Genomic DNA, 27,724 nt, shown 5'->3' on the forward strand with positions numbered 1-27,724 from the left:
TGTGACTTTCATCCAGTCAGTGCAAAATGAACCCAGAAATGATATTGATTGGATTACAATAATGGTGTATAATTCAACATCAGATCACAAACGTGAAATTAGTTGAATGAAAAAAGGATCGCTTGCAACTTGTGTACTGCCCTTTTATTTTTAGCTATACCTGGCAAAATCAAAGAAGCACATGGCAATGCTAGACTTACAAGGACTGAGCAGAAAAACTAAAATAAAACAAAAATGATGGAAAGAAATTCAAGAAGAAAATTGTGGAGAGGTAGAAAGACACTTAACTTTTGTGGATCATCTCTAGGAGGTGCTTTGCTGCTGTACGTTGTCTTAAAATGCCTGTCTTGATACTTCTGTCTTTTCTTTTTAGGAATCTGTCTTACTTGCTGTTGAGAATGTGTTGATGTCGCTGTATGGAGCACTCCCTGGTACGCTTCCCCTGGAAACTAATAGTGCAGATGTGGTTTCAGCAGACATGTGTGTTAATGAAACAGGAGTAACAGATGTGCTAGTTAATGAAGCTATCCCATCTGGAAATGATGACCCGAAAACTCATACTTCATTCTTTTCATTCAGTAACAATGTGCAAAATGCTCAAACTGGAAAAAACAAGGAGGTCTGCTTAAAGAATCAAATACTTTGCAATGATAATCCTCCTCGTCTCATCAACAAAAATGAGGTTTCTGGCATCAATATGACAAGAAGTGATATATTTCAGGACAGTTCCATCAATAATTTTGCTTCAGGTGAGGACAGCCAAAGTGGATATAAGGTAACTTTTACTATGGATGATGCTGTTTTTATGGACATGCAGCCCGATCGTGACTGTGATCCTCCACTGGGAGCTGAGAATATTAATGAAGTGGAAAGACTTGAGGAAAGAACAGTCTCCAAGGACATTTCTGAAATCTGCGCTGATAACTGGAGTAGAGGGAATGTGTTCAAAAATTCTGATGGCAAGAACCTGGAGCCTGTAAAGATTCTGATGCCTACAGGAGACAGAGGAATGAACCATAAGGAAAATGATGAGGCCCAGTCATCAAACCCTAATCAGAACTACTCTAGTAAACGTCCCAAAACATCAAATGTGATCAATGAAAAAATTGGACAGATCACAGCCTATAACTTAATCAGTAATCACGTAATCAGAAAACCTAAGTCTGCAAGTGCCCTTTTTACACAAGAACATCGTGCTAGAGTTCTATCAGGCAACCCAAAAGCCAGCATGGAGGAGATTACAGCAGAAGCTGAAGAATTGTGGAGGAAACTGAGTGAAGAAGAGAAAAAAATGTAAGTGTCCAGTCCTCATGTCTGATCAGTAAGCCTAGTCATTTCCAGTTTCTCACTGGGTGCAAGAAAAATAAAGGTAAACATCAGTTATTTATGAAATACACAGGCCGATGCAATAAATCAACGTGGAAAACGGGCGCTCCGTGTTGAGTGCCCACTTTCCTAATGCACGCCCAGCCACCTCTCCTGGGTGCGCTATCCAGTATTTAAATGAGGGGGTTGTGCTGCCAAGGAGGTGTTAGGGACAAATATGTGCCCCTAGTGCCTCCTTGGCAGCAGGTGCCCAGGAGAGGTGGCTGTCAGCGGGTTAGGAAAACAGATGCTCAGTTTTATAAGCATCCCTTTTACTAACCTGACCACCAGCACTTTTTTTTTTTTTTGTAAATATTCTCGTCCTTTTTGTTCCTCTAACTTAATATCGCCAGGAAGTACAGAAAAGCAGTATTTACTGTTTTTCTGTACTCTCTTTTGGGCTGCTCAGAAATTAATGCCTGCTCTGGGCGCATGTTTTGTTTGTTTTTTTGAATCGGGGGAGAATAGTAATAGCCTCGTCAACATGCATTTGCATGTGATGAGCGCTATTAGTTTCGTGGGCGCGCGTTTTGGATGTGTTAATCCCCTTTTAGAATAAGGAGTTATGGACGTGCATTCAAAACCCGCGTCCAACCACGGGTTAAAGAGTGTGCTCGGCTGAGTGCACTGTATTGCATCAGCCTGATAGTCTGGAAGAGGATTTCTGGCTTACATATTTCATACTGACTAGAGAGAATTGCTAATTATCAGGTTTACTTTGTATAAAGTTGTACTGTTTTCTTATTTAAGTTTGATATACATTTTTCACACTGCTTTTCTTTTAATTGCTTTGCTGTGATTCATAAATGACTGTTTCCTAGCGTGTAGCAGATGGACTCAAAACAAATGGGTATATTGTGCTCGTGCTAGCAGTTGGAGACGGATCTGACGTCAGCACGGGTACATATACCCCCACAGGAAGTGAAGCAATTCAGTAATTTCCATCTCCAAAGCAGTTTGGAGCTACCCCACGCTCGCTGAGCGTGTTTCCAAATTCTATCAACTAAATTCATAGAAGAAATCTACTGAAGACGAGCCCCGCACTCCTGTGGTGATACCAGGCGGTCACTCACCCAGTTGAGTTTCCCGAGCTGACTTCTGTGGTCCCTCGGAGGTAAGAGCCTCGGTCCGGTGTCCGGTTCGCGGCAGGAACCCAGCCCCCGAGTGAGAAGGGCTCGGGTGTGGCTTGGCCCCCGAGCGGTTCGGGTGCTGCCTAGAGGCGTGGACTTGGCCCCTGAGCGGTTCGGGCGCGGCCTAAAGGCAGCGGGTGCACTTCCTTAAGCGCGGCGGTGAAGGTATTCCCCTCTCCCCCCGCAGCCGGAGACCGCCCGGGTCGCAGCCGGGAAACACCGAAGACAAGGTAAGGCGTACATCTTTACTTGGTCTCCGAGGAAGTGTGGACTAACTGGGCCTGCCTACGAGGCCGCCCGCCTGGGAGGTCGCCATTTTTGCCTACCTACTTTTCTTTTCTAATTAAGCGCTTTTTCTTGTTAAACGCACGTTCGCGATAGGCGCACGTTGTAGCGCACGCGATAGGCGCATGTTCTTTGAGCACACAATAGGCGCACGTTGTTCGCGCACGCGATAGGCGCATGTTGTTAGCGCACGCGATAGGCGCATATTGTTAGCGCACGCTACTAGGATACGCGCACATATGCTAAGACTCCCGTTATAGGCGCACATTTATGAGACGCCCGTTATAGGCGCACATTTATGAGACGCCCGTTGATAGGCGCACATTATAAGACGCCCGCTATAGGCGCACATTTATAAGACGCCCGTTCATAGGTGCACTGTTTATCAGATGCCCGCTAAAGGCGCACATTTATAAGACGCCCGTTCATAGGCGCACTGTTTATAAGATGCCCGCTATAGGCGCACATTTATAAGACGCCCGTTCATAGGCACACTGTTTATCAGACACCCATTCTAGGCGCAGGCTGTTACGCGCCCGTGTTAGGTGCATTTGAGGCAAATGGAGCATAAGAAGGCCTCTGCGTCCGCAGAGCTGGCACCCCCAGAATCAGGCATGAACGCTCTAAGCCTCTGCTCAGCATGCAATCTTAGAACCACACAGAGCGAGGAAGCAGACTCCCTATGTGCCCAATGTGAGGAAGCCATGGCGGTTCCAGGACAAGACCGGTCCCAGCCCAGCGGTTCCTTAGAGAACACTCCGGACTTCGCAACAGAGCGGTCAGAGTGATGTCAGACAACGCCACCACAGTGGCATACATCAATCGACAGGGCGGCACCAGAAGCCAACAGGTGTCCCTAGAAATAACTCCCCTGATGATTTGGGCAGAGGCCAATCTTCAGGACATCTCCGCCGTACACATCACCGGGAAGGACAAAACTGCAGGAGACTTCCTCAGCAGAGAAAGCCTAAACCCGGGAGAATGGCAGCTGTCACCCACAGCCTTTCAGATAATTGTGGATCACTGGGGGACGCCAGCCATGGACCTATTAGCAGACAGGTCCAATGCTCAAGTTCCCAGATACTTAAGCCGCAGGCGGGATCCTCGAGCTCAGGGGATCGATGCCCTGGTACAGCCGTGGCCTCAGGGGATCCTACTATATGCATTTCCTCCATGGCCCCTGTTGGGCGCCATTGTTCACAGGATTCAGCGACACAGAGATCTAGTTCTTCTAGTGGTCCCGGACTGGCCAAGAAGGCCCTGGTACGCAGACATGAGAAGACTACTGGCAGGGAATCCTCTTCCTCTGCCTCCATACCGGGACCTGCTATGGCAAGACCCCATTCTCCACGAGGATCCAGCTCAGTTCTCTCTTACGGTCTGGCCATTGAGAGGGCTAGACTGAAGAAAAGAGGATACTCGGAGTCGGTGATAGATACACTCCTCCGAGCACGCAAGTTCTCCACATCACTAACATATATCAGGATCTTGAGAATTTTTTAAGCCTGGTGCGATTCCCACAGCACCAATTCACATACCGCAAAGATTCCTATCATTTTGGACTTCCTGCAGGAGGGACTTCAGAAGGGTTTGTCCCTCAGCTCCATCAAGGTTCAGGTAGCAGCACTGTCTTGCTATGGTCCCAGGAGTGATGGCACTACCATTGCCAAGCACCCAGACGTTTCACATTTCCTGAAAGGAGTCAAGCACATTCGCCCGCCACTGAAGTGGCCAGTGCCCTTGTGGCATACACTAAGGATCGTTGGTGACTTTAATATGCCAGATGTAGACTGGAAAATCCCATCTGCAGAAACTAAAAATAGTAGAGCGATAGTGGATGCCATGCAAGTATCTTTGTACCAACAAATGGTATTGGAACCCACGAGAGAAGGAACTATACTCGACTTAGTGCTCACTAATGGAGATAATGTCTCCGATGTCCAGGTGGGCACCCACCTCAGCACCAGTGATCATCAAACGGTATGGTTTAATATCACTAAAAGAATAGGGAAAAGAACCACAAAGACCCGAGTTTTACAGTTCAAAAACACGGACTTTGAGGAAATGGGGAAGTACCTGGAGGAAGAACTAAAAGGATGGGAGAACAAGAGAGATGTGGAGCAGCAGTGGACCAATCTAAAAGCAGCAATCACCAAGGCAACTACTCTATATGTTAGAAATGTAAAGAAAAGCAAAAGAAAATTGAAACCTATCTGGTTCTCAAAGGAGGTAGCTGACAAAATTAAAGCTAAAAGAACAGCATTCAAGAAATATAAAAGATCCCAAAGGGAGGAACACAAAGAAGAATATTTGATTCAACTGAGGGAGACAAAGAAATTAATCAAGTTGGCAAAAAGTCAAGCGGAAGAGAGGATTGCCAAGGAGATAAAAAATGGTGACAAAACATTTTTCAGATACATCAGCGAAAAGAGAAAAGTCCATAGTGGTATTGTGAAATTAAAAGGTGGTAATGATCAATGTGTGGAGAGAGACGAAGAAATGGCAGAAATATTAAACGCTTAGGTTAATAAATAATCGGAAAGATTTTAAGAAGGCGTTAAAAACCTATCTTTTTCAGGAAGCATTTAAAGATCTAGAAGTACCTTAATGGAATGTATAAAACAAATTATGTCTGTTCATATAGTTCTCTTCTTTTCTTGCTTTTAATTTTTAATGGATATTGGGCCACTCTTTGTCTTAGTCATTTTTATTTTTATTGATAAAGGAACCTTGATGTATTTTTATTCATACCTAGTTATTTTAAGTTTTATTTATTATAAATATATTATTTTAAACCTTTAATTTCAAGGTTTATATATTATTGTAAACCGCTTTGATTGGTAAAATTTTTACTGGAAAACGGTATAGAAATTTGTTTAAATAAATAAATAAAATTAAACGAATACTTCAGTTCTGTGTTCACTAAAGAAGACCCTGGAGAAGGACCATCTCTACACAACAAGAAACTGGAGGGAAGTGGAATAGATGAAAATCCTTTTACAGTAGAAAATGTATGGGAAGAGCTAAAGAATCTGAAAGTGGACAAAGCCATGGGGCCTGATGGGATTCATCCAAGGATACTGAGGGAGCTCAGAGATGTTCTGGCGGGTCCGCTGTGTGACCTGTTCAATAGATCCCTAGAAACGGGAGTGGTACCGAGAGATTGGAGAAGAGCGGTGGTGGTCCCGCTTCACAAGAGTGGGAACAGAGAGGAGGCTGGTAACTACAGACCGGTTAGCCTCACTTCAGTGGTGGGAAAAGTAATGGAGTCACTGCTGAAAGAGAGAATAGTGAAATATCTACAGTCCGGAGAATTGATGGACCAGAGGCAACATGGATTCACCAGGGGAAAATCCTGTCAGACAAATCTGATTGACTTTTTTGACTGGGTAATCAAGGAATTGGATCAAGGAAGAGCGCTCTGTCATCTACTTGGATTTCAGCAAAGCTTTTGATACGGTTCCGCACAGGAGACTGGTAAATAAAATGAGAAGCTTAGGAGTGAGTGCCGAGGTGGTGACCTGGATTGCAAATTGGTTGACGGACAGAAGACAATGTGTGATGGTAAATGGTACTTTCTCTGAAGAGATAGCGGTTTTAAGTGGTGTACCGCAAGGATCGGTGTTGGGACCGGTCCTGTTCAATATCTTTGTGAGCGACATTGCGGACGGGATAGAAGGTAAGGTTTGTCTTTTTGCGGATGACACTAAGATCTGCAACAGAGTGGACACGCCGGAAGGAGTGGAGAGAATGAGACGGGATTTAAGGAAACTGGAAGAGTGGTCGAAGATATGGCAGCTGAGATTCAATGCCAAGAAGTGCAAAGTCATGCATATGGGGAGTGGAAATCCGAATGAACTGTATTTGATGGGGGGGGGGAAAGGCTGATGTACACGGAGCAGGAGAGGGACCTTGGGGTGATAGTGTCTAATGATATGAAGTCTGCGAAACAATGCGACAAGGCGATAGCAAAAGCCAGAAGAATGCTGGGCTGCATAGAGAGAGGAATATCGAGTAAGAAAAGGGAAGTGATTATCCCCTTGTACAGGTCCTTGGTGAGGCCTCACCTGGAGTACTGTGTTCAGTCCTGGAGACCGTATCTACAAAGAGACAAAGACAAGATGGAAGCGGTACAGAAAAGGGCGACCAGGAAGGTGGAGGATCTTCATCGGATGACGTACGAGGAGAGATTGAAGAATCTAAATATGTGCACCCTGGAGGAAAGGAGGAGCAGGGGTGATATGATTCAGACTTTCAGATACTTGAAAAACTTTAATGATCCAAAGACAACGACAAACCTTTTTCGTAGGAAAAAAATCAGCAGAACCAGAGGTCACGAGCTGAGGCTCCGGGGAGGAAGACTAAGAACCAATGTCAGGAAGTATTTCTTCACGGAAAGGGTGGTGGATGCCTGGAATGCCCTTCCGGAGGAAGTGGTGAAGTCTAAAACTGTGAAGGACTTCAAAGGGGCGTGGGATAAACACTGTGGATCCATCAAGTCTAGTGGGCATAAATAGAGAGGAGGCAGCAAACACTGCACAGAGCGGCAGTAGCCACTGAGGCATTCACGGAGCGGGATGCCAGTGGTCAGTAGTTGGTGTTCCACCTTCAGGCAGCAAAACACTGCACGGAGCGGCAGTAGCCACTGAGGCATTCATGGAGCGGGATGCCAGTGGCCAGTAGTTGGTGTTCCACTTTCATGCAACAAAACACCGCACAGAGCGGCAGTAGCCACAGAGGCATTCACGGAGCGGGATGCCAGTGGTTGGTGTTCCACCTTCACGGAGCGGAAGGATGGAGGGCTGCCATCTCAAAAAACAAAAAAAACCAAACAAACAAGCAAACAAAACAGGGGTGGGTAACGGGCAGGGGTGTGGCCTGCTGGTTGCGGCGGTTGCTACCCCTGATTGAGCTGGATGTTCACTAGGATGGCGCTGCTCTCTGCATTGGTGGAGGGGTGGAAGGGAATTGGGGCCGGAGGGTGCTGGAAGCCAATAGAGACGGGTGGGAGGGAGAAAAAGGGGGGGGGGGAATGGATAAACTGCGTAGCTTGCTGGGCAGACTGGATGGGCCGTTGGTCGTCTTCTGCCGTCACTTCTATGTTTCTATATGTCTATGGAACCTCAACCTAGTGTTGGAATTTCTAGCGGGATCAGCCTTCAGGCCCCTTCGAGGCCTGTCGCTCTGTTTATTGACCTTGAAGATGGTGTTCTTGCTGGCTGTGTGTTCAGCATGCCGCATCTCAGAGCTACAAGCACTATCCTGTCGTGATCCATTCCTCAGAATCACTCCAGAGGCTATCCATCTTCGTACAGTTCCATCCTTTTTACCCAAAGTGGTCTCACACTTTCACCTCAACCAAACCATATCCTTGCCTACCACGGAAGGTTTGAAGAAATCGGAAGAAGGTCGAATACTACGTTATCTCGACATCTGCAGACTGCTGTCCAGATATCTGGAAATGTCAGAAGCAGTACGAAAGATGGACCACCTGTTCGTCCTGCACAGCGGGAAGAAGCAAGGGGAAGCGGCCTCACGGCCGACCATCGCCCGCTGGATTAAAGAAGTTATCAAGGCAGCCTACGTAGAGGCAGGAAAACCACCACCTCTACAGGTCAAGGATCATTCTACCAGAGCACAATCAGCCTCTTGGGCAGAAGCTAAGCTGCTGTCGCCTGCAGAGATATGCAAAGCGGCGACGTGGTCCTCCCCCCATACCTTCTCCAGATTCTACCTTCTGGACGTTCAGGCCAGGGAGGACACCGGATTTGCGAGGGCGATCCTACACGGTCTTCGGGCAGCCTACCGCCCAGTCCGGGAGTAGCTTTTGTACATCCCATTTGTTTTGAGTCCATCTGCTACACACTAGGAAATGTTAAGATTACTTACCTGGTAATCTCCTTTTCCTTAGTGTGTGCAGATGGACTCAGCATCCCGCCCGGCTGCCGGTATACATGGGGATTCGCTGACTCACGGTAAGCCATGTTTTGCTTATAATAGGGCTTCCACCCTGCCGGGTGTTGACGCCTTCCGGTTGAAAACACTGGTGGTCTCCAGCTACCATCAATTGGTCAGGGTAATCCTGTTGATTAATCGATCGGTCAGTACACATATAGCTATAACAGCTTTGCAAGGAAGATTATTGAATTGCTTCACTTCCTGTGGGGGTATATGTACCCGTGCTGACGTCAGATCCGTCTCCAACTGCTAGCACGAGCACACTATACCCATTTGTTTTGAGTCCATCTGCATACACTAAGGAAAAGGAGATTACCAGGTAAGTAATCTTAACATTTTCCATCTTATAAATGTATATTTTTGTTGCATTCAAATTGTAATACCATCTGTAATTTAAGAAGGTTTTTATTTCCAAATTTAAATGATCGCAGACAACAATATATATGCTAATATTCCTCTGTAAAAACAAAGGCATGCCATTTGCACCACTTACTGTCTTTCTGTTGCCAAATATTTAGTTTCTAAACTTTCTTTCAGCTTTTCTTTTTTATTACAAGGGTTGGGCGTATCTTCATATCTCTACTTCTACTGTACAATGTTTTGAAAACTGCATTCACAGCATTTTTCAACTGACTGCATTATCTCCAGTAAAGTATTAATCGTGTACACTGAGTTCCATTTGAAAGAAAATGATTTGGATGGCATGAAAATGTTCCTTTAGATGCACCATAAATGGTAAAAGGTGTTTCATAGCCTAATGCTTCTTGTAAAGCATCTTATTGTTTGCTGCATTAACTTTTAGTCATATTTTCAAATAATTTGCCCCAGGTTAAAATAAAACTGCTTTTGACAACTTAGACTGCTGCTATTGTGGGTCTAGTCCAGTGACTCATTAGCAGTGCAGGACTTGGACATAAACCTTAATTTGATTCCCAGGTTAGGTCTTCCAGAGCTTGGGCTGGCTGAGCATTGTGATGCTGCAAAGGCAGCATTCACAGCCTCTGGATGAAGGGAGTCCCAGTCATTGTGCAATAGCAATACCTAGTGGTCAGATTTAGGGACCATGATTGCAGGATTCTGAAAGGAACCCGGATATGTGGCTGCTGGCTGAGAGCTTTCACTGCGATGAATGAGATAGGTGGCTACAAGAACCAAAGATGTGGTAGTCTACTGCCGCATCCCCCAATTGTTATGGATAGGTGAATCCAGCAGCCCGTGAAACACAGGTGGCACTGTGTTGTGGTGAAGACACCAAACAGTGCTTTCAAGGAGTCAGGAGAGAAGGCATCCAGAATCATTCCGTGCAATCATGAGAAGTGGTGAGTTGCTGATGCCTGTTCTGGATCAGGACAGAATTGCCATGCCTGAGGTGGAGTATGATGGCATATGGAACATTCATGCAAGTAGGGAATAGTTCATGGGATAAATCATATTTTAAATATAATCTCCTGATGCTCTTGGTAGATGTTGTATGGCATGGCAGATCATCCTGCTAAAAGATTGCAAGTATGCCTAGCAGGTTCTGTTGAAAGCTGAATGGAATAAGTAATATGAAGTTATAAACTGAGATAGGACTAGGGTACAGAGTCATAAGAGACAGGACAAAGGTCCATCAGTCCATCAAGATGTCACTAGTAGGTTAGAAGTACCTGGGAGGATCACAGAGGTTGATAGAGTCCATACTACCTATGTCAGGGATAGTCATCAGATGTACTGAAGTGCAGCTGAATAGTGGATTAGGAACTCTTCTTCCAGGGGGTTGATTAAATCTGATGAAAGTCCAGATGATCAGAATAGTAATATAAACTGGTGTGTAATACACAGGCATGCCCTTTCTAGGGTATGGCCCCTTACCCCTGTTTTTTGTGATTATGTGGCTTTCATCCTGTGCCCTTTAAGCTTTAAGAGAAGTAAAGTTGGATAACATGGAAGGAGCTACAGAAAGAACTCTTATCAGTGACAAATAGTAAGAAGATTGAACACCCTCTGATGATATTTTTCCTCTGTGTTAGTTCTCTGTTTATAAGGGGTGCTCGAGTACCTCCAATAATGAACAAACTCCATCACTGCACAAATGGAAGGGTTTTTATTTTTGTTTTTGTTTTTTTTTTGTTAGAAGCACAGCATTCATCCAAAATTGCAGTACCATTGAGCAACTCTCCAGGCATGGTAAGGCAATCACTCCTGCGACTTAGATGTTCAGTTGTGGAGACCTCAGCAGTACAACGCTGGCATGACAGATGGGCCGTGTCTCAGCACTGGAACTGCTGACTGCGGCATGTAGGAGTGTCGATACTCTCGACTGCACCATGCCAGTGACAAATTGTGCCATGAGGAGCTTTGGTGCGTATACTGAGCCATGCCATGATGCAAAGAAGTTATACCGCGGAGTACTCCAGTATCAAAATGATACACTGCTCTGAGCTATGGCGCAGATAATCTCACTTGCACTCTAATTTGCCAATGATCCCTGTGGACCTTGGTGCTGCCACTTCTGGCTGTGCCGTATCAGCGCAGAACAATATCATGCTGTGTTTTGGAGCCAGTTGATTGCACTGCATTGGAGGCGGTGTTAGTGCCTCTGGAAATGTAAACTGAATTTTGATGTAACAATATGTTGGAGCCATCTATCGGCATCAGTCCAGTGCTCAGACTCCTTATTGAGAACTTATAGCGCTATCAATTTTTTGTTGATGAGCCAAATTTCTCAGTTTTCTTCATGTTGCAGCTTTCGACCTGTTTCGAGCTGTAGCAATTTGCAAGGAATTGACAGGTTTTGGAATGAACTACAAAGCAATTCATATTAGCCCACGAAGTAGATGTCATATAGGGATATGAATATATAATCTCCTCCTGGTTCCAGGCATCTGTGGAGAATATCCAGGTGAAACAGAGTCCCAAATATGATGACAAAAAGTGAGGAAACCTAAACTTACTTTATGAACAGAAGAACATAAGATTTGCCATACTGAGTCAGATCAAAGGTTCGTCAAGTCCAGTATCCTGTTTCCAATAGTGGCCAATCCAGGTCACAAGTACCTGGCAAAATCCCAAAGAGTAGATAAGATTCCATGCTATTTACCCCAGGGATAAGTAGTGGATTTCTGCAATTCCTCCTTAACTGTTTATGGAATTTTTCCTAGCGTGTAGCCAGATGGACTCAGGACCAATAGGTATAGTGCTCTTCTGCTAGCAGATGGGAGACGGAGTCAGATTTCAAAGCTGATGTCACTCTAGATATACCCCTGCAATAACCTTAGCTCTTCAGTATCTCTCCGTCTCCTAGCAGATGCAGACACTATCCCACACACTAGAATAGTGTTAAGAATTACAGCAAAGAAGAAATAAAAAAAGAAAATTTACCTTAAAGAAGATCGAGCCCCGCTCTCCTGCAGTGAAACCTTAAGGGTCTCTCCCCCAGTTGAGAATTCCTGAGGTGATTTCCGATATCCCTCAGAGGTGTACCTTGGTCTGGTAGCCAGTTCCCGGCGTGGACTTAGCCCCAGAGTGGCTGAAAGGCAGTGGGTGCACAACCAAGCAAGGCGGTGAAGGTAAAGCCCTCTCCCCCCGCAGCTGGAGACTGTCCTGGCACTCGATCTGTAAGCAGAAAACTTTAAATTCAGGTCTCAAGGCTTGGATTGCTGTACCGATTCGATTTCCTTTCCAGTGAGTTAAAAGGGAGCACCGATCGGGTTGAGCAGCCCACGGGGGCACCATCTTATGCACAGGTGGCGTCGGCGCCATCTTCCCTTCTCAACCGGCGGTACGCTCGGGGTAGGCTGGGCGGCCAATGCGCCTAACTTGTGTGCGTCCAGTACAGACGCACACACAGCTGCGTGCACAACCAAGCGTATACCGTGCGCACAACCGAGCACACACCGCATGCATAACGGTGCGCACCCCGAGCGCATATCTACGCGCACAGCCGCGTTTACAATTACACGTGCGCATTGAAGCTAGAAGCAATGGCACTGGCACCCAAGAAGGCCAGAAGGAATTCTCTGTGCACAGCCTGACACATAAGAGTCGCGCAGCCTGAACTGGAGTCCTGCCTGTGCCAGCATTGCGAGGAAACCCAGAGGGAACCAAAGCCTGGTCCCTCACTGTCTGGGGATGGGTCTCGAGCTACTACAGATGATAGTTCCCCGGATCTATGCATCTCTGAGATTGCCTCTCCACAAGAGGGCCCCTCAGGGGCACCTACACCAACTCCCCCTGGGGTTAACATGGACCTAGGGACCTTCTCCTGGTTAGAATTTTTCCAAGGGTTACACGCCTTCGTTCAGGTGCAATCAGCCCTGGCTGTGCCCCAGGCTCAACCCCTACCGGAAGCACAAGAGCCCTCCCGGCCCTGCTCGGATGCCTCAGGACATGCCTCGCCTAACCAAGAATTTCCCTGACAGGGACCCAGACACCTCAGATGATGTTGGCGACTCCAGGAAGAAGGAGAAATTTCTCCAGGCCTGGAACCGTACCAGGAACCGTACCAGGCCGCATCTCAAAAAAGATATAGTTGCGATGGAGAAGGTACAGAGAAGGGCAACCAAAATGATAAAGGGGATGGAACAGCTCCCCTATGAGGAAAGGCTGAAGAAGTTAGGGCTGTTCAGCTTGGAGAAGAGATGGCTGAGGGGGGATATGATAGAGGTCTTTAAGATCATGAGAGGTCTTGAACGAGTAGATGTGACTCGGTTATTTACACTTTTGAATAATAGAAGGACTAGGGGGCATTCCATGAAGTTAGCAAGTAACACATTTAAGACTAATCGGAGAAAATTCTTTTTCACTCAACGCACAATAAAGCTCTGGAATTTGTTGCCAGAGGAGGTGGCTAGTGCAGTTAGTGTAGCTGGGTTCAAAAAAGGTTTGGATAAGTTCTTGGAGGAGAAGTCCATTAATGGCTATTAATCAATTATACTTAGGGAATAGCCACTGCTATTAATTGCATCAGTAGCATGGGTTCTTCTTAGTGTTTGGGTAATTGCCAGGTTTTTGGGGCCTGGTTTTGGCCTCTGTTGGAAACAGGATGCTGGGCTTGATGGACCCGTGGTCTGACCCAGCATGGCAATTTCTTATGTTCTTATGAACTACCAGCCCTTGTTTCCCAGACTCTGGGTATTCCAGGAACGGGACCCGATGGTGGAACCAAAGAAGAATCCCATCCTGGTGTCCCTTCGTGAAGCCTCATGCTACTTCCCAGTGATGGAAGCCATCCAGGAACTCATCGACCTGGAATGGGATGCCCCGGAGGCCAGGAGGTCGGGCCTTGTGGCCCTATACCTTCTAGAACCAGCGATCAAGGAATGCCTGCGTTTCCTGAAAGTTGACGCCATGGTCTGTGCCATCTCTAAGCGAACAACAATTCCCATTGAGGGAGGGGCTGCATTGAAGGATACTAAGAATAGACAAATGGAATCCATCCTTAAGCAGGCCTTCGATGCAACAGCAATGACACTGCAGATTGCCTCCTGCTGCACGCTAGTGGCACGTTCCTGCTTACTCCTCTTGAGAGAGGCAAATAACTCTGGAACCTATACCGGTGAGATGATGGAACCTGCAGCAGCATTCCTGACGGACGCAAGCTCAGACCTGGTGCGTACCTCAGCCAGGGACATAGCCTCGATAGTGGCAGCCAGAAGACAACTATGGCTACGGAATTGGTCTGCTGACGCAACATTTAAAGCGAATCTCACAAGGATGTCCTTTAAAGGATCTCCCTTGTTCGGAAGCGAATTGGAAAAGTTAGCCAGCAAGTGGGGCAAATCCCCAGTGCCTCGGCTATCGGAAGATAGGAATAAAAGATCTTATTGTCCCTCTCCCAGAAGAACCAAGGGCAGAGGCTCACAATGCTTTAGACCCTACAGGAACTCGCAGTTCCAGGCACCTCGTCCCTCCGGAAGGTCTCAGCCCTTTTGGAACCGACAAATGAAGAGAGGAGCAGGCCCGGGGGCAGGCTCCAGCTGTGCTCTACAATGAGAATGGGTCAACCCATCCACAGGAAGAGGAAATAGGGGGTCGACTTGCTCTCTTCTACCAAATATAGGTCAGGATCTCGTCAGACAAATGGGTACTAAACATCATTCGAGAAGGTTACTCTCTGGAGTTCCGCAGCATCCCTCGAGACAAATTTATGATGTTACTCTGCCACTCCCACACCAAGAGACTGGCAGTGGATGCCACCCTAACAAGACTACTTAGTCTGCAGGCAATATCTCTGATTCCCACGCCCCAACAAAAATACGGGGCGCTATTCCATCTATTTTATCGTTCCCAAGAAGGAAGGATCATTCCAACCCATCTTGGATCTCAAGAACGTAAACCGTCATCTGCGGATACTACACTTCTGCATGGAGACTCTTTGCTCAAACATAATGGCAGTACAACCAGGAGAGTTTGACCTCCCTGGACCTCTCCAAAGCCTACCTTCACATCCCAGTCCATCAAGATCACCAGCGTTTTCTATGCTTTGCAATACTGGGTCACCATTACCAGTTCCGAACGCTACCTTTCGGCCTAGCGACTGCCCCCAGAACATTCACCAAAATTATGGTGGTTGTGGTGGCAGCATTGAGGATGGAAGGGATCTTGGCACACCCTTACCTAGACGACTGGCTGATCAGGGCAAAGTCTTCGGAACAGAGCCGACAGGTGACCAGCAGAGTCAAGAGCCTACTGCAGGAACTCAATTGGGTCGTGAACACAGGCAAGAGCATTCTGCAGCCCTCTCAATCCCTAGAGTACCTGGGGGCCCATTTCAACACCAAACAGAACAAAGTCTTCCTCCCTCCCCCAAGGAGAAGGAAACTGATGGAACAATTATGATGATTGATGACCAATGCACGTCCCAAGGTATGGGACTATCTTCAAGACCTCGGCACCTAAGCAGAGGAGTAAGCCTATCCCCACTGAACTGGACCTTGCTCACCACGGACGCGAGCCTGCAAGGGTGGGGAGCCCACTTTTAGGAACTGACGGCCCAGGGACAATGGAACAAGGAAGAGGCGAAATGGAACATAAACTGCCTGGAAGCTTGAGCAGTCAGACTAGTGTGCCTGCAATTCAGCCACAAACTCCGAGGCATGGCATGGGTGGAGATAAACCTACAAGGAATCTCTGCCTCCCACATCACAGAAAAAGACAACATCTCAGCAGATTTCCTCAGCAGAGAGAGCCTGGACCCAGAAGAATGGATGCTGTTGACCACAGCCTTCCAACTGATAGTAAATCGCTGGGGTCTCCCAGCCATGGACCTACTGGCCACCCATCTCAGTGCCCAAGTTCCCAGGTTCTTCAGCCACAGATGAGAGCCACACTCCCAAGGGATCGATGCTCTTGTCCAAACTTGGCCAGAGGAAGACTTACTGTCGCCTTCCCCCCATGGCCACTACTGGGCAAGGTCATCCGCAAGATAGAACATCAAAGGGGATTAGTTCTACTAGTGTCTCCGGATTGGCCAAGACGCCCATGGTACGTAGATGTGCAAAGACTCCTTGCGGGGAACTCTTTGTGCCTACCTCCATACAGGGAACGATTCCCCATGAAGATCCAACTCGATTCTCTCTTACAGTCTGGTCCTTGAGAGGACTCGCCTCAAGAAGCGCAGTTACTCAAAGGCCGTAATTGACACCCTGCTCTGAGCACGCAAGTTCTCCACATCCCTATCTTACATACGGATCTGAAGAGCATTCGAAGCCTGGCGTGAGGACCGCGGGAGACTCCCGCAGACAGCCAAGATTCCCATGATTCTGGAATTCCTACAGGATGGTATGAAGAAGGGGTTGTCACTCAACTCCCTCAAGGTCCAAGTAGCCGCACTGTCCTGCTTCAGGGCTGAAGTGGACAGTATCCGGCTGTCAACCCATCCGGATTTGACCCACTTCCTGAAAGGTGTTAAACAACTCCGACCACCCCTGAAGTGGCTGGTACCTCTATGGAATCTCAATCTAGTATTGGACTTCCTAGCTGGGGATTCTTTCAGACCAACACGCGGTCTGTCACCACGCCTTGTAACGTTGAAGACTGTATTCCTGGTGGCAATATGTTCAGCTCGTCGCATCTCCGAACTACAGGCACTATCCTGTCGGGAATCGTTCCTTAGGTTCACACCTGGAACCATACAGCTGCGCACCGTCCCCTCCTTTCTACCGAAAGTGGTTTCCCAGTTTCACTTGAACCAAACCATCACACTACCATCTCTGGATGAACATAAGGACTCGGAAGACTCATGCCTCCTTCGCCACCTAAATGTCGGCAGACTCCTAGTATGGTACCTGGAAAGATCAGAACCAGTGCGCAAAACAGACTGCTTGTTGGTCCTTCACAGCGGGAAGAAACAAGGAGAAGCGGCTTTGCGAGCAACCATAGCCCGCTGGATCAAGGAAGTAATCAAGGCAGCCTACATAGGGGCAGGGAAGCCCTTACCACTATAGGTTAAGGCTCATCCTACGAGGGCCCAGGCAGTTTCTTGGGCAGAAACCAAGCTACTGTCACCCACCGAGATCTATCGGGCGGCAACGTGGTCCTCCATACACACCTTCTCCAGGTTCTACAGCCTGGATGTTCAAGCCCCAGAAGACGCAGCCTTCACAAGGGCAGTACTAAGTGGGCCACAGGTAGCCTCCCGCCCTGTCCGGGAGTAGCTTTTGTACATCCCATTGGTCCTGAATCCATCTGGCTACACACTAGGAAATGGAGAAGTTACTTACCTGATAATTTCGTTTTCCTTAGTGTAGACAGATGGACTCAGCATCCTGCCTACGGCTGCCCCAGAAAAGGAGAACCTCGGATAGCAAACCTTGAGACTAAGCAAATACAGGTAAGCCGTGGCCTACCCCTAGTTCAAGACACCCACAGTTTATCTGGTGTCGGCGTTAATTGGTTGAGTGCACTAGCAGTCTCCAGTTTGGAAATTAGTTAAACCAGTTCAAGTTTTAATCAAGTTTAATCAAGTTATTTAAGCAAAGATATATCCACAATGGCTTTTCAAAGAGAATACTGAAGAGCTAAGGTTACTGCAGGGGTATATCTAGAGTAACGTCAGCTTTGAAATCTGACTCCGTATCCCATCTGCTAGCAGAAGAGCACTATACCCATTGGTCCTGAGTCCAACTGTCTACACTAAGGAAAAAGAAATTATTAGGTAAGTATTTTCTCCATTTTTCTTGGAACTTGTCCAGACTTTTTTTTTTTTTTTTAACGCAGTTACACTAACAGCTTTCACCATATATTCTGGCAACAAATTCCAGGGCTTAACTATGCATTGAGTAAAAAAAATATTTTCTCTTATTAGTTTTAAATGTACAACTTGGTAACTTTATTGTGTTTCCCTAGTCTTTGTACTTTTTGAAAGCATAAACAAGTGATTCAAGTTTACTGGTTCCACTCCCACTTATTTTATAGACCTTTTATCTCCTCTCAGCCATCTCTTCTCCAAGCTGAAGAGTCTTAATGTCTGTACCCTTTCCTCATACGGGAATCATTCCATTCCCTTTATCATTTGGTTGCCCTTCTCTGTACATTTTCTAATTCTGGTTACATCATTTTTTGAAATTTGGTGACCAGAACTGCATACAATACTCAAGATGAGTTTGCACCATGGAGTGATTCAGAGGCATTATGATATTCTCTGATTTATTCTCCATTCCTTTTCTAATAATTCCTTGCTTTCTATTTGTTTTCTTGGCTGCTGCTGTACACTGAGCAAACGATTTCCCTATACTATCAACTATTCCGCCTAGATCCTTTTCCTGAATGGTGACTCCTAATATGGAACTTTGCATTGTGAAGCTGTAATTTGGGTTATTCTTCCCTAATTGCATCACTTTGCACTTGTCCACATTAAATTTCATTTGTATGCCCAATCTTCCAATTTTGCAAGGCCGCCTTGCAATTTCTCACAATCCTCTTGTGGTTAACTGTTGCGCTTCCCGGCCGCGCTGGTGCGCCCATCTACCAACTCCTCTCTCAATCCAGCGCTGCTCGTCTGTGGCGTCCACGAGCGTCCCCAGGCCCATTGGGGCCTTCCACCTCGCAGCGCCTCTCGCGCCAGGGCTCGGTGTCCTCCTTGGCATCGGCCCCGCCCCCTAGCGCGTGCTCACGGAGCTCTCCTGACTTTAAAGGCCAAGCGCGGGAAACTCACGGGCGGAGCACGATTCTGACGCCACCTGAGCCCTGTATAAATAGCAGGGCTCAGCCACTAGCTCATTGCCTTGGCAATTGGGTCATACACTCCGGTGTCTCTAGTTTGCCTGTTCCAGTGTCTCCTGTTCTTTCGTCTCTCCATTCCTGGTGGTACCCTTTGGACTGATCTCACGGTACTGACCTTTACCTGCTCCTGACCTCGTCTGACTGCTGCCTGGAACCGACCTCTGCTTGTCTACTGATCACGTTTGACCGCTGCCTGGAACTTGACCTTTGCCTGACCTGACTACTCCTGGACTGACTACAGGTACTGACCCCTGCTTCGGCTGACCATTCTGGACTGATACTCTGGCCTTGATCCTCGCCATCCACTCGGACACTCTATTCTGGCCTCCTGTGACCTCTGGGCATTCTTAAGAACATAAGAACATAAGAAAATGCCATACTGGGTCAGACCAAGGGTCCATCAAGCCCAGCATCCTGTTTCCAACAGTGGCCAATCCAGGCCATAAGAACCTGGCAAGTACCCAAAAACTAAGTCTATTCCATGTTACCATTGCTAATGGCAGTGGCTATTCTCTAAGTGAACTTAATAGCAGGTAATGGACTTCTCCTCCAAGAACTTATCCAATCCTTTTTTAAACACAGCTATACTAACTGCACTAACCACATTCTCTGGCAACAAATTCCAGAGTTTAATTGTGCGTTGAGTAAAAAAGAACTTTCTCCGATTAGTTTTAAATGTGCCCCATGCTAACTTCATGGAGTGCCCCCTAGTCTTTCTACTATCCGAAAGAGTAAATAACCGATTCACATCTACCCGTTCTAGACCTCTCATGATTTTAAACACCTCTATCATATCCCCCCTCAGTCGTCTCTTCTCCAAGCTGAAAAGTCCTAACCTCTTTAGTCTTTCCTCATAGGGGAGCTGTTCCATTCCCCTTATCATTTTGGTAGCCCTCCTCTGTACCTTCTCCATCGCAATTATATCTTTTTTGAGATGCGGCGACCAGAATTGTACACAGTATTCAAGGTGCGTTCTCTCCATGGAGCGATACAGAGGCATTATGACATTTTCCGTTTCATTCACCATTCCCTTTCTAATAATTCCCAGTGGGAACACTGGGAGGAGAGGATCACCTTGCTGGTGGCTGAAAGGAATCAGTAAGTTTTTGCTTGGGACATTGTCTTTTTGAAAAGTATTAGGGCAAAGTTAACTATTTGGGAATATTATTTAGTGTGTTTGTGTGTTTGTGCCTTTAATAGTCAGAAAGGCAGTGAATAAACAAGTTAGACTGTTTGTATTTTTAGTCAGTCAATAAGGTAGCAGTAGGTAGTGTGTTTATTTTTAAAAGTCTGCAGAACTGAGTGTTCTGCAGACTTTTAAATAGCTGAGTGTTTGTATTTAATACTAACTGAGTGCTTGTATTGAAAAAAAAAAAAACCCCACAAACCCCCCCCCCCCTCCCCCCCACAAAAAGTAGCCAGAAGCTAGAAATAAGCTAGGAGCAGTGTATACCAAAGTAAAAAAGTTGAATAGTTCAGCTCAGTTACTCACCTTGGAAAGGTGTTGAGGTAGTGTGATTGGGTTTGAATAGGGACCAACATTTGTTACTCAAGGGAGCAGTGAGTCACTCAGGCTGACTAACTGAAGTTAGACTGTTTGTATTTCCCAACCCGCCTACCCACCCCTAGCTCATCCCTTAATTTATAGGCAGGTGCCACTTTCACAAAAAAAAACCAAAACTATCAACAAAAACTTTATTGAGAATTCGATCAGACCCCGGTAGGCCACTACCAGACACATAGTGAATTCACTAATACATTTAAAGGAAGTTAGACACATTCCTACTCCCATAGCAACCTAAAAACTTAACTAGGAACTGATCAAAATTGAGATGAAGGCAGCAGTCCAGCAGCAAGAGGGGGGCTTCCCAGTCTTTTGCATCGAGTGTCACATGTATGAATTTTTACCCACCGGTGAGAAGTTGTACATGTGCATACGATGCAAAGAGCTCCTGGCTCTCAGAGAACGAGTCCGATCTCTGGAGGCTAGAGTGGCAGACCTGGAGGAGCTGAGGCAGACAGAGAGGTATATAGATGAGACCTTCAGGGACATAGTAGTCAAGTCCCAACTTCAGACTGGCAGCCCTGGTGCTGCCTTGGAGGAAGAAGGTCTCATGATGGGAGAGCACCAACCAGGTGTAGCAGGAAAGGATCCTGTAGCAAGGACCTGCTCTCCAGGTGATGCATTGTCCTTTCGCACTGAGGATATCTCCCCAAGGCCTACTGCCCAGGAGGGAAGGGTTAGGTCGGCCGTCATAGTTGGTGATTCGATTATTAGGAATGTAGATAGCTGGGTGGCTGGTGGGCGTGAGGATCGCCTGGTAACATGCCTACCTGGTGCGAAGGTGGCGGACCTCACGCGTCACCTAGATAGGATTTTAGACAGTGCTGGGGAGGAGCCGGCTGTCGTGGTACATGTGGGCACCAACGACATAGGAAAATGTGGGAGGGAGGTTCTGGAAGCCAAATTTAGGCTCTTAGGTAGAAAGCTTAAATCCAGAACCTCCAGGGTAGCATTCTCTGAAATGCTCCCTGTTCCATGCGCAGGTCACCAGAGGCAGGCAGAGCTCCGGAGTCTCAATGCGTGGATGAGACGATGGTGCAAGGAAGAGGGATTCAGTTTTGTTAGGAACTGGGGAACCTTTTGGGGAAGGGGGAGTCTCTTCCGAAGGGATGGGCTCCACCTTAACCAGGGTGGAACCAGACTGCTGGCGCTAACCTTTAAAAAGGGGAAAGCCGACAGTCGCTCAGCAGCGCATGGTTCGGAGAAAGGTATCTTCAATGGATACTAATGATGCATTAGAACTAGGGCAACCCAACAGTGAGGTTCCAATAATAAGAAAAGTAGTCCAAGTGCCTGTAACTAAAAACTCACCTGAGCTTAAAAATTCTAACTTATCCCTATCAATTAAAAAGCAGAATGAAAATACAAACAAAAAACAAACTTTGAAATGTTTGTATGCTAATGCCAGAAGTCTAAGAAGTAAGATGGGAGAATTAGAATTTATAGCAGTGAATGATGACATAGACTTAATTGGCATCTCAGAGACATGGTGGAAAGAGGATAACCAATGGGACAGTGCTATACCGGGGTACAAATTATATCGCAATGACAGAAAGGAGCACTCGGGAGGAGGTGTGGCACTTTATGTCCGGGATGGCATAGAGTCCAACAGGATAAACATCCTGCATGAGACTAAATACAAAATTGAATCTTTATGGGTAGAAATCCCTTGTGTGTCGGGGAAGACTATAGTGATAGGGGTATACTACCGTCCACCTGGTCAAGATGGTGAGACGGACAGTGAAATGCTAAGAGAAATTAGGGAAGCTAACCAAATTGGTAGGGCAGTAATAATGGGAGACTTCAATTACCCCAATATAGACTGGGTAAATGTATCATCGGGTCACGCTAGAGAGATAACGTTCCTGGATGGAATAAATGATAGCTTTATGGAGCAATTGGTTGAGGAACCGACGAGAGAGGGAGCAATTTTAGATCTAATTCTCAGTGGAGCACAGGACTTGGTGAGAGAGGTAACGGTGGTGGGGCCGCTTGGCAATAGTGATCATAATATGATCAAATTTGATTTAATGACTGGAAAAGGAACAGTGTGCAAATCCAAGGCTCTCGTGCTAAACTTTCAAAAGGGAAACTTTGATAAAATGAGAAAAATTGTTAGAAAAAAACTGAAAGGAGCAGCTACAAAAGTAAAAAATGTCCAAGAGGCATGGTCATTGTTAAAAAATACCATTCTAGAAGCACAGTCCAGATGTATTCCACACATTAAGAAAGGTGGAAAGAAGGCAAAACGATTACCGGCATGGTTAAAAGGGGAGGTGAAAGAAGCTATTTTAGCCAAAAGATCTTCATTCAAAAATTGGAAGAAGGATCCAACAGAAGAAAATAGGATAATGCATAAATGTTGGCAAGTTAAATGTAAGACATTGATAAAACAGGCTAAGAGAGAATTTGAAAAGAAGTTGGCTGTAGAGGCAAAAACTCACAGTAAAAACTTTTTTAAATACATCCGAAGCAGAAAGCCTGTGAGGGAGTCAGTTGGACCGTTAGATGATCGAGGGGTTAAAGGGGCACTTAAAGAAGATAAGGCCATCGCGGAAAGATTAAATGATTTCTTTGCTTCGGTATTTACTGAAGAGGATGTTGGGGAGGTACCCGTAATGGAGAAGGTTTTCATGGGTAATGATTCAGATGAACTGAATCAAATCACGGTGAACCTAGAAGATGTGGTAGGCCTGATTGACAAACTGAAGAGTAGTAAATCACCTGGACCGGATGGTATACACCCCAGAGTTCTGAAGGAACTAAAAAATGAAATTTCAGACCTTTTAGTAAAAATTTGTAACTTATCATTAAAATCATCCATTGTACCTGAAGACTGGAGGATAGCAAATGTAACCCCAATATTTAAAAAGGGCTCCAGGGGCGATCCGGGAAACTACAGACCGGTTAGCCTGACTTCAGTGCTGGAAAAATAGTGGAAAGTGTTCTAAACATCAAAATCACAGAACATATAGAAAGACATGGTTTAATGGAACAAAGTCAGCATGGCTTTTACCCAGAGTAAGTCTTGCCTCACAAATCTGCTTCACTTTTTTGAAGGAGTTAATAAACATGTGGATAAAGGTAAACCGGTAGATGTAGTATACTTGGATTTTCAGAAGGCATTTGACAAAGTTCCTCATGAGAGGCTTCTAGGAAAAGTAAAAAGTCATGGGATAGGTGGCGATGTCCTTTCGTGGATTGCAAACTGGCTAAAAGACAGGAAACAGAGAGTAGGATTAAATGGGCAATTTTCTCAGTGGAAGGGAGTGGACAGTGGAGTGCCTCAGGGATCTGTATTGGGACCCTTACTTTTCAATATATTTATAAATGATCTGGAAAGAAATACGACGAGTGAGATAATCAAATTTGCAGATGACACAAAATTGTTCAGAGTAGTTAAATCACAAGCAGATTGTGATAAATTGCAGGAAGACCTTGTGAGACTGGAAAATTGGGCATCGAAATGGCAGATGAAATTTAATGTGGATAAGTGCAAGGTGATGCATATAGGGAAAAATAACCCATGCTATAATTACACAATGTTGGGTTCCATATTAGGTGCTACAACCCAAGAAAAAGATCTAGGTATCATAGTGGATAACACATTGAAATCGTCGGTACAGTGTGCTGCGGCAGTCAAAAAAGCAAACAGAATGTTGGGAATTATTAGAAAGGGTACATTGACCATGCACCTTTGTTCGTGGTGCGTACTCCCCTGCGCTTCCTCTCTAGGAGACCCTGCAAGCCCCATCTAAGACCAGACGGTCTGGGTACCCAAGGGCTCAACCTGCGGAATCCCCGGGTTGCTATTGGCGAAGCTCCAGCTAGCCTCTGTCTCCTCCTGTGCTCCGCCTCCTGGTGGCAGGCACTTTGTGGGTCTGACCAGAGGGCCGTACCAATCCTGTACCAGGCCAAGGGTGCACCTCCAGCACAACAGTTAACAACTTTGAATAATTTTGTATCACTAGCAAATTTGATCTCCTCACTCGTTCTCATTGACAGATTGTTTATAAATATGTTAAAAAGCAATTTCTCGGAAAAGATCCCTGGGGCACTCCACTATTCACCTTTCTCCATTGGGAAAATTTACCATTTAGTCCTATTCTGTTTTTCTATCTTTTAATCAGTTCCCAAGCCACACTAGTACACTTCCCCCATCCCATGACTTTTTAATTTCCTAAGAAGTCTCTAATGAGGAGAGACTTTGTCAAATGCTTTCTGGAAATCCAGATATACTTTATATATCAGCTGGCTCACCTTTATCCACATGTTTGTTTATGTCCTCAAAAAAATTAGCAGATTTGTGAGGCAAGATTTTCCTTAGCTAAATCCATGTTGGCTTTGTCCCATTAATTATATCTATCTATATGTTCAGTAATTTTGTTCTTTATGATAGTTTCTACCATTTTGCCTGACAACAGCTGTCAGACTCACTGATCTGTAATTTCCTGGATCACCCTGGATCCTTTTTTAAAAATTAGCATTACATTGGCAACTCTCTAGTTTTCAAATACCAAAGATGATTTTAATGCTAGTTCACGGAGGTGGAGAGAAGCGGGAGCAAGTTTTTCTTTGAACTGTGAACTTACCCGGGAGAGGAGAAGCGTCCTACCCCGATAATTATCTTTTCTACTCCAGCTGAGAACAGACGCTGCTTTGAGAGGCGGGGACGGAGGCGGACCTGGAAGTCAATTACTTAACAGGGTTAGTAGCGGCATTCAGCAGAGCCGGCGCACTGCTCAAGGGGCACGCAGTTAAGCTGGGCTTAGCCGGGCTTTGCCGGGTCTTCACAGTGTCTGAGCTGGTTTTCTTTTTACTATAGAATAATAAATAATTAACTCTCCATTCTCCACCTATATGAGATCCTCTAAACATATTACGTGGAGGTTGTGTGCAGTCCATTTGGTTTAAAAATTTCCATATGCCTCATTCCTCCCGGAAAAGGAAGGCCAAGGAGCGCCAAGTCTCAGACGCTTCAGTGGCCAAACCTACATTGGGACCCATGGACGCACACATTCTCCGTAGGATAAGAATGGAGGCAGAGAGCTCGCTGAACGGTAGGAGGGGAGAAGAAGAGCCCTCCATCATTCCTGAGCCTTTTTTGTCAACTCTCTCCTCTAAAGGGAGAACAACACCACCAAACCCAGCTGACAGGCTCCAGGTGGAGTGGGGTTCAACCGGATCACCCAGAGTGGAGGATCGGATTGAACCATCTTTGAGGCAAATAACCCTCCTGGAAGAACAGACGGAACAGTTTACCAACGTGGAGGTGGTGAAAAACTCAGATGGAGCGACTAATGAAGCCTCTTGGGGGGGAAACAACTGGGCTTTCCTTGATACAATTTCAAGATCTGGTAAGACCCCAGAACTTTACTAAGGAATTAATATGGGAAGCTATTAATGCCCTAAATAAAAACATCGGGACATAAATGTCAATATTATTTGGAAAAATGAAGGAGGTAGAAAGAAGGGTATTGAAAACAGAGAAAAATAATTTACAGCTTAATAGCGATGTTAACCTTGTTAAGAATGAAATAAGGAAAGTTAATGATATACAATGTGTGATAAAAAAAAATAAAAATATACATTATAAAGAAAATTTAGAAAATGTCTCTAAATGTAAGAACATCTGTTGTATAAATTTTCCAAAATCAACAATTTCAACCCCAATGCAGCTTTGGAGGAGATACTTAATGGAGGTATTGGGTATTCCAGAAGCCACATTACCTATTTTATCTAAAATATATTTCCTTCCTCCTTTGAAGAAAACCTCTGAAACTGCACTGGGAGAAAATATTCCTATGCAAGAATTAAAATTGGCTCATGAAGATAAGATTGTAAATATTTCAGAGATGTTGGAAAGAACAGAGTCTGAGCTAGTGAAACCAGCTACACTTCTTGTAACCTTTATGTTAGAGTCTGACAAGGAATGGATTTTTAGAAAATATTTCCAGAATAGGACAAAAGAGTTTCTAGGCTGTAAAGTCCAAATATTTCCTGATCTTTCTCGTCAGACTCAGAAACGCAGAAAACAATTTCTCTTACTAAAGTCTCAGGCAGTACAACTGGGTATGTTTTTTATTTTGAAATATCCTTGTAAGTGTTTAATAAAATCTGAAGGAAAGACATATATATTTCTACAACCAAATCAGTTAACAACCTTTTTAGTTGAGAAAGGAAAGCCACTGATGAGTTCATCCCCAGAGACAACATAAAGTGCTCGTGAAAGGAGTTCGGATCGCCCAATAGTAATGATATCCTATAGTCTAAATTGCTTGATTTAGTTTATATTCAGTATAAATTTGCTTAGAGAAGTGTAAAGGATCTCATTTGAGGGCTTGATAGATAGGAATGAATGAAGGAATTTAATTATTGTGTTTTTGTAAAATTGTATTGAAGATTATGTTGTAATTAATGAAATTAATCATTCATCTCTGTACACTATATTCAAGTGTGAATCTACTTGATGTATTAATATATAAAATTTAATAAACATTAAATAAAAAAAAATGCTAGTTCACAAATTACCAATAGCAGGTCTGCAATTTCATGTTTCAATTCTTTTAGCACTCTGACATGTAAACCATCTCGTCGAGGTGACTTTGCTACTCTTTATCTTTGTCAATTTGCCCTATTATATCTTCCAGGTAAACTGAGATTTGTTTCATTTCCTCTGAATCGTCATCTTTCAATATTTTTTCTGGAATGGGTATTTCTCTTACATCTTCTTTAGTGAAGACCAAAGCAAATAGTTCATTTAGTCTTTCTGCTATGGCCCTTTCCACCCCTGGATCATCTAATGGTCCAACTGACTCCCTCGCAGGATTTTTATTTTGAATGTACTTGAAAAAGTTTTTATTATGAATTTTGACTTCCACAGAAAGCTTAGTTTCAAATTCAATGCTTTGTATCTAACTTGCCAGTGCTTATGTCATTTCCTGTTCTCCTAGGACAAGCAGGATGGTAGTCCACACATGTGGGTGACATCATCCGATGGAGCCCGGCATGGAAAACTTTTGTCAAAGTTTCTAGAAGATTTGACCAGCACACTGAGCATGCTCAGCATGCTGCTGTCCACGCGAGGTCCCCCTTCAGTCTCTTCTTTTCCGCGGAGTTCTCGATTTTCTTGTTCTTTCTCGATATTTTTTTAATTATTTTCCCAAATTCCTCATCTGCTCCCCCTTTGTGGTTGGTGCCACCTCGATGTGGTGGG

General features: G+C 45.3%; 1 protein-coding gene across 9 annotated transcripts in view; it reads left to right on the forward strand.

The window, feature by feature from the left end:
* PMS1 (PMS1 homolog 1, mismatch repair system component) overlaps positions 1 to 27,724 on the forward strand; it is a 302,687-nt gene that overhangs the window by 149,528 nt on the left and 125,435 nt on the right. For 8 of the 9 annotated variants that reach the window (XR_003857402.1, XR_003857404.1, XR_003857403.1 and 5 more), the window contains one exon: positions 374 to 1,293. Coding sequence is in view for 6 of the 9 variants with exons in the window: in XM_029606009.1 (XP_029461869.1) it covers positions 374 to 1,293 (920 nt within the window). In the remaining 3 variants the exon portion in view is untranslated. Of the gene's footprint in view, positions 1 to 373; positions 1,294 to 25,634; positions 26,986 to 27,724 lie in introns of those variants that run through there. The other variant, XM_029606013.1, reaches the window with a different exon arrangement.

The sequence above is a fragment of the Rhinatrema bivittatum genome, chromosome 6 (assembly GCF_901001135.1).
Source record: "Rhinatrema bivittatum chromosome 6, aRhiBiv1.1, whole genome shotgun sequence".
NCBI classification, from domain to species: Eukaryota; Metazoa; Chordata; class Amphibia; order Gymnophiona; family Rhinatrematidae; genus Rhinatrema; species Rhinatrema bivittatum.